The 13877-nt window shown below is 40.4% G+C and overlaps 1 protein-coding gene across 3 annotated transcripts in view; it reads right to left on the bottom strand.

Moving 5' to 3' along the window:
• LOC133483131 (ataxin-7) overlaps positions 1–13877 on the bottom strand; it is a 52844-nt gene that overhangs the window by 31251 nt on the left and 7716 nt on the right. For all 3 annotated transcript variants that reach the window (XM_061783811.1, XM_061783809.1, XM_061783810.1), the window contains 2 exons: positions 8748–8966; positions 8506–8574 (listed from right to left, as the gene is read on the bottom strand). In XM_061783811.1, coding sequence (XP_061639795.1) covers positions 8506–8574; positions 8748–8958 — 280 coding nt within the window. In that variant the 5' untranslated portion in view covers positions 8959–8966. The remainder of the gene's footprint in view (positions 1–8505; positions 8575–8747; positions 8967–13877) is intronic.

Raw genomic sequence — 13877 nt, forward strand, 5'->3', positions numbered from 1 at the left:
GGCCCGACGGAGGTCTCTCCTCAGTGCAAGACACATGAAAGCCCGCATGGAGTTTGCTTAAAAAAATTTAAAAAAAACACCTGAAGGACTCCAAGATGGTGAGAAATAAGATTCACTGGTCTGATGTGACCACGATAGAACTTTTTGGCCTTAATGCTCAGCGGTATGTGTGGAGAAAACCAGGCACTGCTCATCACCTGTCCAATACAGTCCCAACAGTGAAGCATGGTGGTGGCAGCGTCATACTGTGGGGGTTGTTTTTTAGCTGCATGGACAGGACGACTGGTCTCAATCGAAGGAAAGATGAATGTGGCCAAGTACAGGGATATCCTGGACGAAAACCTTCTCCAGAGTGCTCAGGACCTCAGACTGGGCCGAAGGTTCACCTTCCAAAAGGGACAATGACCCTAAGCATACAGCTAAAATAACAACTCCCACAACTCAATGACTCTTCTTGAATGGCCCAGCCAGAGCCCTGACTTAAACCCAATTGAGCATCTCTGGAGAGACCTGAAAATGGCTGTAATGACCAACAGTCACCATCCAAACTGACAGACCTGGAGAGGATGTGCAAAGAGGAATGGCAGAGGATCCCCAAATCCAGGTGTAAAAAATTTGTTGCATCATTACCAAAAAGACTCATGGCTGTAAGGGTGCTTCTACGAAATACTGAACAAAGGGTCTGAATATTTATGGCTGTGTGACATTTCAGTTTTTCTTTTTTCATAAATCTGCAAAAATTTCAACAATTCCGTGTTTTTCTGTCAGTATGGGGTGCTGTGTGTACATTAATGAGGGGGAAAAAGAACTTAAATGATTTTAGTAAATGGCTGCAATATAACAGAGTGAAGGATTTAAGGGGTCTGAATACTTTCCGTACCCAAAAACCAATCCAAGAATGGCTGATTACACTGGGGAACAATTTGAAAAAAAAAAATCTGTTGAGTTAGATTTTATGCTGATTAAAACTAAAAATGGCATGCTGATTCCAAAATTGCAGTCAGTTTTTTTCTAGCACGTCAAGTTTTTTTCTACATAGCTTACCATCCAGATAAGCAAAATTCCACTGATTAGCTGTAGTAAGTCTTGCCAGCTGATTACGATTGGACTCATCTCCAGCTACGTGGCAACTTGTTTGTGCAGTCACAATTGAGAGTGCGGTGAGGTGTGTGTGTGCAGCTCCCAATAGGTCAGTACTATCAATATCTGCAAACAGAAAGCTAGCATAGTAGGAATTAAGAGGATTTGTGCCATATCCTTTGTAAAGCATAATACTGTAAAATAAACATTCCATTCATGCTTGTTTCTTTCATATTTCATTGTATGTCAATATTTTAAAACTTTTATACAAGCACATATCTGTTAAGTACAGTATTTTTCAATTTTTTTTAAGAAAACGGGGATCTGGCGGCACGGTGGCCGACTGGTTAGAGCGTCAGCCCCACAGTTCTGAGGTGCGGGGTTCAATCCCCGTCCCCGCCTGTGTGGAGTTTGCATGTTCTCCGTTCTCGGTTTTCTCCGGGCACTCCGGTTTCCTCCCACATCCCAAAAACATGCATTAATTGGAGACTCTAAATTGCCCGTAGGCATGACTGTGAGTGCGAATGGTTGTTTGTTTCTATGTGTCCTGCGATTGGCTGGCAACCAGTTCAGGGTGTACCCCGCCCCCTGCCCGATGACAGCTGGGATAGGCTCCAGCACGCCCGCGACCCTAGTGAGTAGAAGCGGCTCAGAAAATGGATGGATGAAAACGGGGATCTATAGTTCTAAAACTTGACGTGATAGAGAACTGTGATCAGTTTTGGATTCCGCACCCAAAAAAATAGTTAAAAACAGCTGTCAGACCTAACTCAACAAAAATTGTGTTCCCCAGTGTTATAAGTACATTATGTCCCGTTCACAGCCTATATAATCACACACAGAGACGTGTATTTGTGAGAACCATGTTCCGATAAAAAAATAAATAATGAAACACTCAAGGCAAACTGAGGAGTAAACCATGCAAAAAAAAAAATAGTGAATCTAACACTTGGCTGGATTCATCCTGGAGTACATGGTGATAAGAAGAGGCCAAAGTAGTGATCCAAAGGTTACCTGCTGTCAAATAACCATGAAGTCTACTATTTTCCTGGTTATGACTGAGTATATTGCACTGGAATCCAACTTCTAATTGTATCTCTTGTCGAACAAATTGCAGATCATTTCTAATTTTCTATTTCTTTTATCATGTGTTCAATTCAAACATACCTTTGCTGTGAGCTATTGAAAAAACCTTGGCAACTATTTTAGGTGGTGGATAACAAAAGATGGATGCAAGTATTCATCAGTTATGTCCTTTTGTAAAAGGTTGCATTTGGGTTCTCCAAACAAAATATTATTTGGCAACTTGTCGTTATTTTATAGACTAACAAATGTTTTTTCAAAACACTGTCCAAACTGGATGTTATATTTGAATGTACTGTAGTGTTTTTCTAGACAGGCAAAAGAAGGTTTCCTATCGGTGAAAAGATGCTCCACTAACCAAATAGTTGGTCTCAAGCTCACAAACACAGCGAACCAAAAATCTCCTAATTTGAGGAACTTAATTAAGAGATTGCTTGGAGTGTTATGGTGAGATACGCGAAGGAGAGAATGCAAGACTGGAGCCTCTCTCTAATATGTACCACTCAAAAGCTGTTAAGGGTCCTCAAAACATAATTGACAGGGCCTGGAAGGGATGAGGACCATTACTCAATGATCACATAAGGTCTACCAGGTGGGATGCCTCTTAGGGTAGTGAGTGGCATTTGTGGGTGAAATGACAGACCTGAGCCTACTTTGTGCATGTGAATTGCATTAAAACACTTCGCTAAATGTCTCCTTAACCACGAGACCTTTGTAGCGGCTGAAATGGCCAAGGAAAAAAAGCCGATGTCTTCACTACACTGACAGAGGTCTATAAATGACATGACATTGAATAGAAAATCATGCTGCTGATGTGTACTACCAAGAGTCTGGCTTCGCTAAATAGGGGATGAATGCCATGCCAAGGGGCATGTTTACTGGTTTGTTTGTGTTGTACACACAGCTTATTAATGTCTTTCCGCTCACAATGACGCAAAATTATGGAGATTAGAAAGTTACTTGTTGAATAAAGACAAAAAAATTGTCGACCCAATATTATTTAGTAAACCATATTTGATAAATAATTAGTCACTCTCTATTACGACATCCTAATGAAATGATACACACATCGATAACAATATTCTTTTTTCACAGTAGATTAATGGCAAGGTCCAATAGACCTCATTTCCAAACAGCCAGCATTGCTCACTTGGAGTGGTACACAAATAGTTGGCTCAACTATAAAAGCACCCTAGCCAGATCTGCTCGCTAGTCTAATTCAACAGACTTATGCACTGACTGCACTGTTAAAAAAAATAAACACAAAACATCAAACTTGAAAAGGCTAATGGTCTATGGACTGTAGATGTCTCCTTAAATCACACCGTATGGGGAAAAAGGATGCAGAGAGAAGGAAGTCATCAGGAAAAGCAAAGAGACAGAGGACAGGAGCAAAGCCAAGAAACAAGTATGGTAGATGGAGACTGAAAAAGAGCAGCAACAGGCCTGGGCAAGACAAAGAGAGAGTGAGCGGAGGACCTATGCGTAAGAAAGAGGAAAGAGCGTTTGTGAACAGCAAAACAGGGAGCGAATGAGAGTCCAGTTAATCTCAGCATCTTCATCCAAGCCAGTGATGAATGATCTAGGTGGCTGCCTCCAAGCAGCAAACACTAGATGAATCTAAACCTGAAACTGACACTGGTCTTCTGCCACAAACACTGTATATGTAAGAAACAAAGTCATAATTTGCTGTGCATTTATTAAAAAATATATATACTATATTTGTGTTTGAATAATCTGTTCTATAGCGTGTCAGTGGTTACACCACAGTCGGAATCTGGCATGAATCATGGCAGAGAGTGGGAGAGACACCTGTAATACTCTATCCCACATTCACACACGGATGAATATAATTCTATCTACACACACAGCAAGAATTGATCGGCCCAATGACAGTCTCCGATGGGTAGTGCTACATGATACACGTGTGTTACGGTTTCAAGGCTAGAGATGCAACAGTCATGGATTTAAAATGGCCTTTTTCACATGCTCTTTATGAGAGGCAAGGCACATACAATAAAATCCTTCCTGGATTTCTTCAGTATGAAGGAGTGTCTTCTCAGTTATGTGTGCAATGTAATGTACAATACAGTATTAAACATAACACAGTGTACATAAGCACTTGTTTGTCAGCTGCATGGATATGTGCTACTTGAATCGTGCGACGGTTTTATGCTCTGTACACAGGCCGCATTATTGACCTATGAAGGCGCAACACCAGATAAGTGCCATGACAAAGAGTTAACCCTTTACTTCACAACAAGACAAAACAAACTTGTGCTTGACACCAAGTGATCACATCCTCATCATTGGCCAAAATGAGATGATCTGAGCGACTGTTTACCTGTATCATTCTGAGTTTGGTCATCTCTCTTAATCTAAGTACAAAAGTTAAGACTGGGGGGGATGATGCTACCCTTTGTCTGTGAAAGCTTTTACTTTGGTTATGACGTATGCATGCAACTAGTGATCCCCTAATTAGCTTTAGGCTTAGTGGCGAAGCACATATGATGGTCAGAACAGAATAGGGTGCTCAGCTTGGAAAAACAAAGATTTAACTTAATTTTGATAAGCAAAGAGCCTAAATAACAATGCTGTAACAACTTCAAGTCATAGATTTGCTGTCCATGTGTCCTTGAAAAAAGACAAAAACTCCTAATGGTAAAATAATAAGTTTGAGTATCTGAAATATATACAAATAAACTACAAATGGTAAAGCAATTGGCAATTGAAATTAACTACACAGCACAATATGGCTGACAAAGAAAAATGTTAAGAAATCAGCACTGCACGAACTGTTCTCAATTCAATGTTAAATGAACAATGATCAAACAACACAATCAGGTATTACCCTTATCATAATAGTCTTGTTTCATTCAGTGAAAACTTTCAAGGTTTATAGGTGTCTGGTAAGTAGGGGCATAGTTGAGGAGGGGGAGGGGGGAAGGGTTAGGTCCCCGATCACTTTCCAAATCTGACCCCTCTGCCCTCACACATTTACAGCCATTAAAACGATACCATTGCTTTTGAACATGTTGTGACAGGTTTTTCCAAGCTGCCCTAGAAGGAATCACGAAGAGTCGCCACGCAGACGACCAATCACACAGAAAGCAGATGAAATAGACTGACTTACGTTAAAAAAAAATATGTGGAGCCAACCAGCCTGCAAAAGGCAAAAAATGTTTTCAAACAATGTATATTGAGTAAAACTTTTACACGTTGACAATGCCGCCAATTTATAACAAATTAAGAGACACGTAAACGTTAAGGAGTAAATTGGTAATTACTGTCCTTATTATCACCCAAAGCTCTTTCAAATCAGAAGAGCATTTTAATACACTATATGTGTCAAAGTAAAAAGTGTTATCTGTGAGATTGCTGTGGCTCACTCTTTTTTGCTTGTGGGAAAACAGGGTGAATCAGAGCCCTGACGGTAAGACTAATATAAGTATTGTTACCTACAGTATGTTAGCTTGCTTGCTAGCAAGAGACTTTTAATTCTAGAAACAAACGCAATTCTTAGTTTCTCCTCTAAATTTGTGGTCACTGCTTTCCACATATTTTTTTCCAACCTTTCATACTACAATATAAAAAGCACTTGTGCTTTGCACGTATTTCATATCTTGAATATATGCAATACATAAAATCCATGTTTTGAAATACTCTATGTATAGTAAGTAAATGATTTAATCCTCATATTGTCTTGTTCACACTGTATTTCAAAAGGTTTCCTGTTACCAGAGTTGATGGGTAAAGCATGTGTCTACTTAACGTTCAGAATGGAGTGATTAGTCATTTGCATTTTTATATCGCCACGTTCACATACACTTATTCTGCTTATGAAACCTAGATATTTGGGAATTAGTGACTTCAGTCTTCAGATGATTTTCAACCTTTGAATTAGGACCTGCTATTTTTTAAGTTTTGGGCATGACTGGTGTCGTGTTTGATTCAAAACCTAAGAAAATAGGCAAAAATCTTGTTCAGTCTTCATAAGTCCAAGGTGATGTCTATCAATGTCTTGTTTTATTTAAAACGCAAAGACAATTTGTGTGCTTTTATGGAGGGCTAAGGGAATCAGAAAGTATTAAAGGTTGACAGGCTAAAATCAGAGGATTTGAACTTTTAAAAATATTTAAAATGAGAACCTTTTCACATCCTTTCCACTTTCTTTTCAATACAACTGCTGGCAAGAATGATGTTCTACTAAATTTTTGTTTTCCCAGACATGCAAACATAAAAGGCATGAAAAGGTGACAAAACAATCAAATAAAATAAAATAATTGTAGTGGGATCTTGGCAGATCCCGGCCCCCCACAGAGAATTTCCACCTGCAACTAAGACCTGCTTAAAGCCGTGCCACATGAATAGCATTCTCCTCTTTAAGCACTCTCATTCTGGACAAGAATATACTAAAATAATTGTTCCACTTCATTTTTCACTATTACAAACTTCAAAGGGTAATCCAGGAAAATATTAAGTACAATATTTTTCTGTTTTTATTGGTCATTTCTGAATTTGAAGTTAGTTCATTCTGTGTTGTGACATAACCCTCAACATCACTCCATTGCTTAAAACATTTAACATTAAGATCAGTAAACTAATTAGATAATTGTAGCCGCATTTCCTAATTAATACAAGATGTACTAGCGGATCAACTCTTGTCGTCGATGTTACATGTGCTTCACGGTTCCGCTGGGACCACAACCAGGGCCACGACACGCAGCACCTCAAAGCGAAAATACAAACGACCAGTGCAACAAATATGACACTGGCTGATCTGATGAGCAAAAATGTTGCTTAAATGTAAGAGTAGCAATAGAGGATGTCTGCTCCAGAGATGGGTCTAAAGTTATAAGTGAGCTGAAATATCCACGTTTGGGCAGCCACTGCCAGACAAATACTACAATACATGAAAGCTGTTGTTTTTGTTCGTCTAAATGTAAACACGAATAGCTTGCCGTTGCCTTCATGGTAACGACGACCTTCCCAACATGGCCGGCACATACACACGACAATCAGTCGGGCTGGCTCATTGAGTGTGAATACCTTTGTCCGGGAAGCCCAATGGAAGACGTGTGAAGTTGTGACTTTCTTGTGTCGTTTGATTGGTGAACTAGAATTAAACGTTACTAGCGCTTAAATTGGATTGACGCAAACAGCGCCCAATGCAGAAGTCGGAGTCTCGCACACGAAATAGTTGATAAATAAGCAATAGTTGATAGATAAATAAAAGTAGCGAGCGACATTTAGACCAATTGTAACGAAGTAAAAGTACCTTTACTTCTGAACAGAAGAAGCGGCGGAAGTTTTTTTCTGGTCTCGTCAACTCCTGTGACTTACCCAAAGCAGGTCTCCAAGCGTACAGGCGGAACCTCAGGCCGCATATTAGTCCGCTGCGTAGTAATATTCACAATTACATCTGTGTGTGGAAGGTGGATTTGTGGAATGGATCGAGCTGACAGCGTTCAAGGAGTAAGAAACAGCCTATGACGACGGCCACAACCCCCCCCCTCTCTAGAAAAAATGAATCGGCTTTATACGATTCACGTAAATGGCCTATTTTGAGTTCAAAACTGCGAATTTCGCTGAAAGGAAACTGATTTGCATGTATGTTTTCAGCATTGCCATTGGACATTTAACTACCGGGCTACTTTTGCTTTACTGTCGTTGTGTTTTACAGAGTTGGACAGTTTTCTTATTTAGGTCTTTGGCCACTATGGAGAGGAGCAGTTTAAACTGAGAGGATAATTATTTGTTCATAAAGGTTGTCTTACTGCTGAACAGTAAGTCCCAACTCCACTTCTGCAATAATAGCTACACGCCTTCTGGTAGGAATAATTTGATGTAGTAACGACCCCAGTGAGGAGGAGTGGTACAGAAAACGGATGGATGGATGAATTTAGCACAACAAAGGGAAATGCGTGTACTTCCACAGGATAAACTATATTACAGGTCTAATCACCCACTTTTCACACTTTTGACTTCAGGTGCAAGATGACATCTTAGGTGACAATTATGTTAAAGGAATAATGTTACAAATAAGAGTCTCTCACACGTTTAAATGAACAACATTAAGTGAACACCAGGAGGGCATTATTATTTATACATTTTATGCCTATACTCGATGACAGCCAGTTATTCAAGAGGTTATTTTAGAGACGGATGTCAACTACCACATAAATAAAACGTTTCACAAATAATACTGGTCTCCAGTCATATGAGGGCATTTTGAACTTAAGAGTTTGAATAGGTGTGTATGGAGCAAACCCTAGAACCAAAATACTGTACTGTACACATTTGGCCCTGGACAGGGGAAAAAAACAACAAAAAAACACTCACCTTCTCTGCACAAACGCATGGCTTCGCGATTTTTCCCCAAGTCTTTGAAACTTTCCTCCAATTCAGCACCTGAGAATGGGTCGACCCGACACAGAGACAAATAAATAGTTGCACGTTGCTACCACTATGGTTTCTTCATATTCCGCCGACAACTGCATGCAAACGGCCACAAATAAGCACACCACCGCCGGCGACGCTCCACCTGGCTTCGGCGCACACATTCGGGACGCGAGCGGACTCACCGTCGTTGCAGTGGAGTTTGGCGGCGTCGACCCAGCTGCTCCAAGGCTGTCCCACCATTATTTCTGGACTCGGCAGGGATCTCCGCTCCGCAACAGTCGCCATTGCTGTGGAGCCTTCTCCCCGCTGGCTCGGCTGCTGCTGCTGCTTCAGCTGCTGCCTGGCTGCTCGGCGCTGCTCCCCCCTGACGTCATCCTCGGCCCTTTCCGACATTCTTTCCGCTACAATGTAACGACACGAGAGTCAGCTTCGCACAGGAGACGACTTTATTCATGATTGGCACCGCGTCGTCTGGCCTCACACGTCACCCAAAATAAACAAATCAAAAACACAGCGTGTGGCCACTTAGAAGGGGGGCAACCAAGCGTTTACGAAAGTAGCTGACTGGGATTGACGGCCTCTGCTCGGCTCCAAGGCTGTTCAAGCATTTGTATTATTGTTGTAATAATTATCATCATTTCTTGCATTAGAAATCAAATTGACAATTCTGTGTATATTTTAAGGAGTCAACCTTCTATCACAGCAAATTTTCGCAATCAACACATATGCCCCCTAGGGGATGTGAGCAGAATCTGCGTAATCCAGGGGTCACCAATCCATTTAAAACAGAGCTACTTCTTGAGTACTGATTCATGAGAAGGGCAACCAGTTTGATGCACACTTCTAAAATTAAAAAAAATACATTCTCAAATTACCTTTATTTTTAATAAATTATTAGATTCATCTATGTGAGGACACTGATCATTTTAATGATTTCTCACAACTATTCTGGGATAGGCTCCAAGCACGCCCTAGAGAGGATAAGCGGTACAGAAAATGGATGCATGGATATTATCGACAAGGCTATAACAAGATAGGAAACAGACAAATATCAATATGCATTACTTTATTTCTATACAGCTCATCAAGTGTTTACATTTTCAAATGATCACTTCTACAACATTCCCAGACAATCACAATGTCCCGTCACAGGTGACCAAGCCCAAGGGCTACTCATGTTCCCGTGGGTGCCATGTTGGTGACCCCTGGCATAATCCAATGTGATACTTCATAAGTATCATGATCTGCCAACAATGCCATGAAATTGACACCAGATCCTTGCTTGATCCTGTGCAAAAACTCACCTTTGACCTTCTAGTTGAAAAAGTCCCACATTTTGAATGTAAACATACGTGATAAAAAAAATATATGCACCTGTATATACATATGCAAATATGTATATCCAAATAGAAAACTATACATAAATAATTATAAATATAAATCGTGGGGCCCATATAGACAAACATCCATTCACACTTACATTAACATCGACAGACAATTTAGAGCATATGGCAAACTCAGGCCCGGGGGCCAAATTTGGCCCACGATGTAATAATATTTGGCTGTGTATTAGAGATGGCCCGCCAGTATTATACCACATGCGCCACTAATATTACAAATCCCAGAATGCTTTGCTAGTGTGTTGGCCCATCAGTCTATACCGGCGAGCACCGCTTCCCTTTATGTTGCAGTCGTTAGCAACTATGCTACCAGTCTCCTCAAGCCAATGTACACTTCCCCATCCCAAAAATGGCCAAACGAAAGATGGAAAACGGTTAACTTCCAAGACAGGTGGGAGGCAGATTGTCTGTTCACTAAAGTACAACCCCATTCCAATGAAGTTGGGACGTTGTGTTAAACAGAATAAATAAATAAATAAAAACAGAATACAATGATTTGCAAATCATGTTCAACCTATAATTAATTGAATACACTACAAAGACAATATATTTAATGTTCAAACTGACAAACTTGATTGTTTTAGCAAATAATAATTAACCTCGAATTTTATGGCTGCAACACATTCCAAAAAAGCTGGGACAGGTGGCAAAAAAGACTGAGAAAGTTGAGGAATGCTCATCAAACACCTGTTTGGAACATCCCACAGGTGAACAGGCTAATTGGGAACAGGCGGGTGTCATGATTGGGTATAAAAGGAGCTTCCCTGAATTGCTCAGTCATTCAAAGATGGGGCAAGGTTCAACTATTTGTGAACAAGTGCGTGAGAAAACAGTCAAACAGTTTAAGGACAATGTTCCTCAACGTACAATTGCAAGGAATTTAAGGATTTCATCATCTACGGTCCATAATATCATAAAAAGGTTCAGAGAATCTGGAGAAATCACTGCATGGTAGCGGCAAGACGGAAACCAACATTGAATGCCCGTCACCTTCGATCCCTCAGGCGTCACTGCATCAAAAACCGACATCAATGTGTAAAAGATATCACCGCATGGGCTCAGGAACACTTCAGAAAACCAATGTCAGTAAATACAGTTTGGCGCTACATCCGTAAGTGCAACTTGAAACTCTACTATGCAAAGCAAAAGCCATTTAGCAACACCACCCAGAAAGGCCGCCGGCTTCTCTGGGCCTGAGCTCATCTGAGATGGACTGACGCAAAGTGTAAAAGTGTTCTGTGGTCCGACGAGTCCACATTTAAAATTGTTTTGGGAAATTGTGGACGTCGTGTCCTCCGGGCCAAAGAGGGGGAAAAAACACCCGGACTGCTATGGACACAAAGTTCAAAAGACAGCATCTGTGATGGTATGGGGCTGTGTTAGTGCCAATGGCATGGGTAACTTACACATCTGTGAAGCAACGATTAATGCTGAAAGGTACATACAGGTTTTGGAGAAAAATAATGCTGCCATCCAAGCAACGTCTTTTTCATGGAGGCCCCTGCTTATTTCAGCAAGACAATGCAAAAACCACATTCTGCACGTGTTACAACAGCGTGGCTTCGTAGTAAAAGAGTGCGGATACTAGACAGACCTGTCTCCCATTGAAAATGTGTGGTCGATTATGAAGCGTAAAATACGACAACGGAGACCCCGGACTGTTGAACAGCTGAAGCGGTACATCAAGCAAGAATGGGAAAGAATTCCACCTACAAAGCTTCAACAATTAGTGTCCTCAGTTCCCAAACGTTTATTGAATGATGTTAAAAGAAAAGGTGATGTAACACAGTGGTAAAAAATGACCCTGTCCCGGCTTTTTTGGAACGTGTTGCAGCCATAAAATTCCAAGTTAATGATTATTTGCTAAAAACAATAAAGTTTATCAGTTTGAACATTAAATATCTTGTCTTTGTAGTGTATTCAATTAAATATAGGTTGAACCTAATTTGCAAATCATAGTATTCTGTTTTTATTTATGTTTAACACAACGTCCCAACTTCATTGGAATTGGGGTTGTAAAAGACAGACCTGTTTGTCGTGTGCGGAGCAACGTGACTGTAACAAAGAATATAACATAATTTAATTCATGTTTTTTTTTAATGCCATCTATCAACTCCGAGGCAGAGAATGTTAATAGTTTGAAGTTTGGATTTTTATTGAAGAACATTCTTACTTTTTGGGGGTTGTTTTGTAGTTGGACTTTGAAAAAAAGATTTACATAAAAAAGAAAGTTTGTTGGAGATTGATAAATAGAAGATGGAAAGACAAAAATTCATGTTATCTACTTAAATACAAAACAACAAACAAATACCACTGATGTCTTTTCTCGCAAATTTTATTTCTCCTTTTTATAATATTAAAGTTTGTTTGTTTGTTGTCATATGATAAACTTTGATGCTACATGTCTGGAGACAAGGGAAACATGCACATCACAGTGATTTTTCATTAAATATTGAGTTTGGCCCGCGATGTCCCAATTTTTAATTTTGGCCCACCGTGAATTTGCGTTTGACACCCCTGATTTAGAGTCTTCAATGAACCTACCATGCATGTTTTGGGAATGTGGGAGAAACTAGAGTACCTTGAGAAAACCCACAGTGGCACGGGGAGAACACGCAAACTCCACACAGATAGGCCGGAGCCCAGATTTGAACACATGACCTTGAGTAAATTGGACAATCATGAATTTATAGGGGACATATCATGTAAAGTAGATTTTTTAATTGCTTGTATACAAATAGTTGAGTCTCTGACATGCCTGCCCAACTAACAATTGTGAAACACTCACATCAATCTTACGGTATCCATCTATATATGAAAATGTGTCTGTGAGCGATTGTTCTGAATTTTGCTGAATTGTGACGTCCCTTTTAATGTGCTCACGGACGCTCGCTTTTATTTGAACACTGTTGGCTTCATTTTCACAAGTAGAAGCCACTTGCCTTGTTCAATACCCTAGCTCAGACATGTCAAGCTCCCGGCCGGCAGGACCAATTTGAAGTCAGAGTTACACTGGCACGCACAACAGCATCAAACAAACGTGCGTGTAATTCTATGAGCAGCGTCTTCTTATTGGTATGAACTATACAGTACTCGGTGTTGGAGGTGTGGTAATACGACAGTCGGCCCATCGGGTGCTGCACGCCGCCTCGATGTCTTGCATAGGGCGACGAGAAGGCTGACCGCTGAGCTAAAAGCCTTATCTGCCAGCTCAGCAGCAAGTACCCTCTTTAAGGATTGGAGAGTACACTTGCAAGGCCTAGCTTGCTCCCATTACACAGGTACCACTTTCAAAGGAGCCACATGGCTACTTATGCACCGCTCGTGCATTTTAAGTACTAGCAACTGTTACTGCTAATCTTGGAAGCTGTCTTTGTTGTCGATGAATGAAGACACATTGCTGAAGAATTCGTGGTTGTGTCAGTGCAAATCTGACTACAAAAAGTGAACGCAAAATTGACTGGCAATGACAACTACGAAAAGAATGCGGCGCCAACGAACCTCTTGTTTGATGGGAGGCAATGACATCTAGGGGAATACTTTTCAGATTCTTATAGAATGAGTTTTTATTCACATCTACGTCACATTAGTGTTTATTTGCAGTTTTGACAAAGATGAAAATGTTTCTCATGATTGTTACAGTGCAAATCTGACTGCAAAAAGTGTTTTGATGCCGAAAATCACACATTTATAGGATTAAGAAACAATAGAAAATTATATAGATGTGATTCAGTATTATTATTCTTGTTTTCTGTGAAGTTTGAACTAGTAAATCTGATTATGCGCTTGCTGTCAGTGTAACTTGGAAAATAAAATCGCTCGGGCGCACGCCACCTTTGTTTGTTTAAACCTAGCAAGCTTAGTTAGCTCGGGAGTAAGCGTCGTAGTTACTAACTCAAAATCATTGGATGA

This window comes from Phyllopteryx taeniolatus, chromosome 9, assembly GCF_024500385.1.
Source record: "Phyllopteryx taeniolatus isolate TA_2022b chromosome 9, UOR_Ptae_1.2, whole genome shotgun sequence".
Classification (NCBI taxonomy): Eukaryota; Metazoa; Chordata; class Actinopteri; order Syngnathiformes; family Syngnathidae; genus Phyllopteryx; species Phyllopteryx taeniolatus.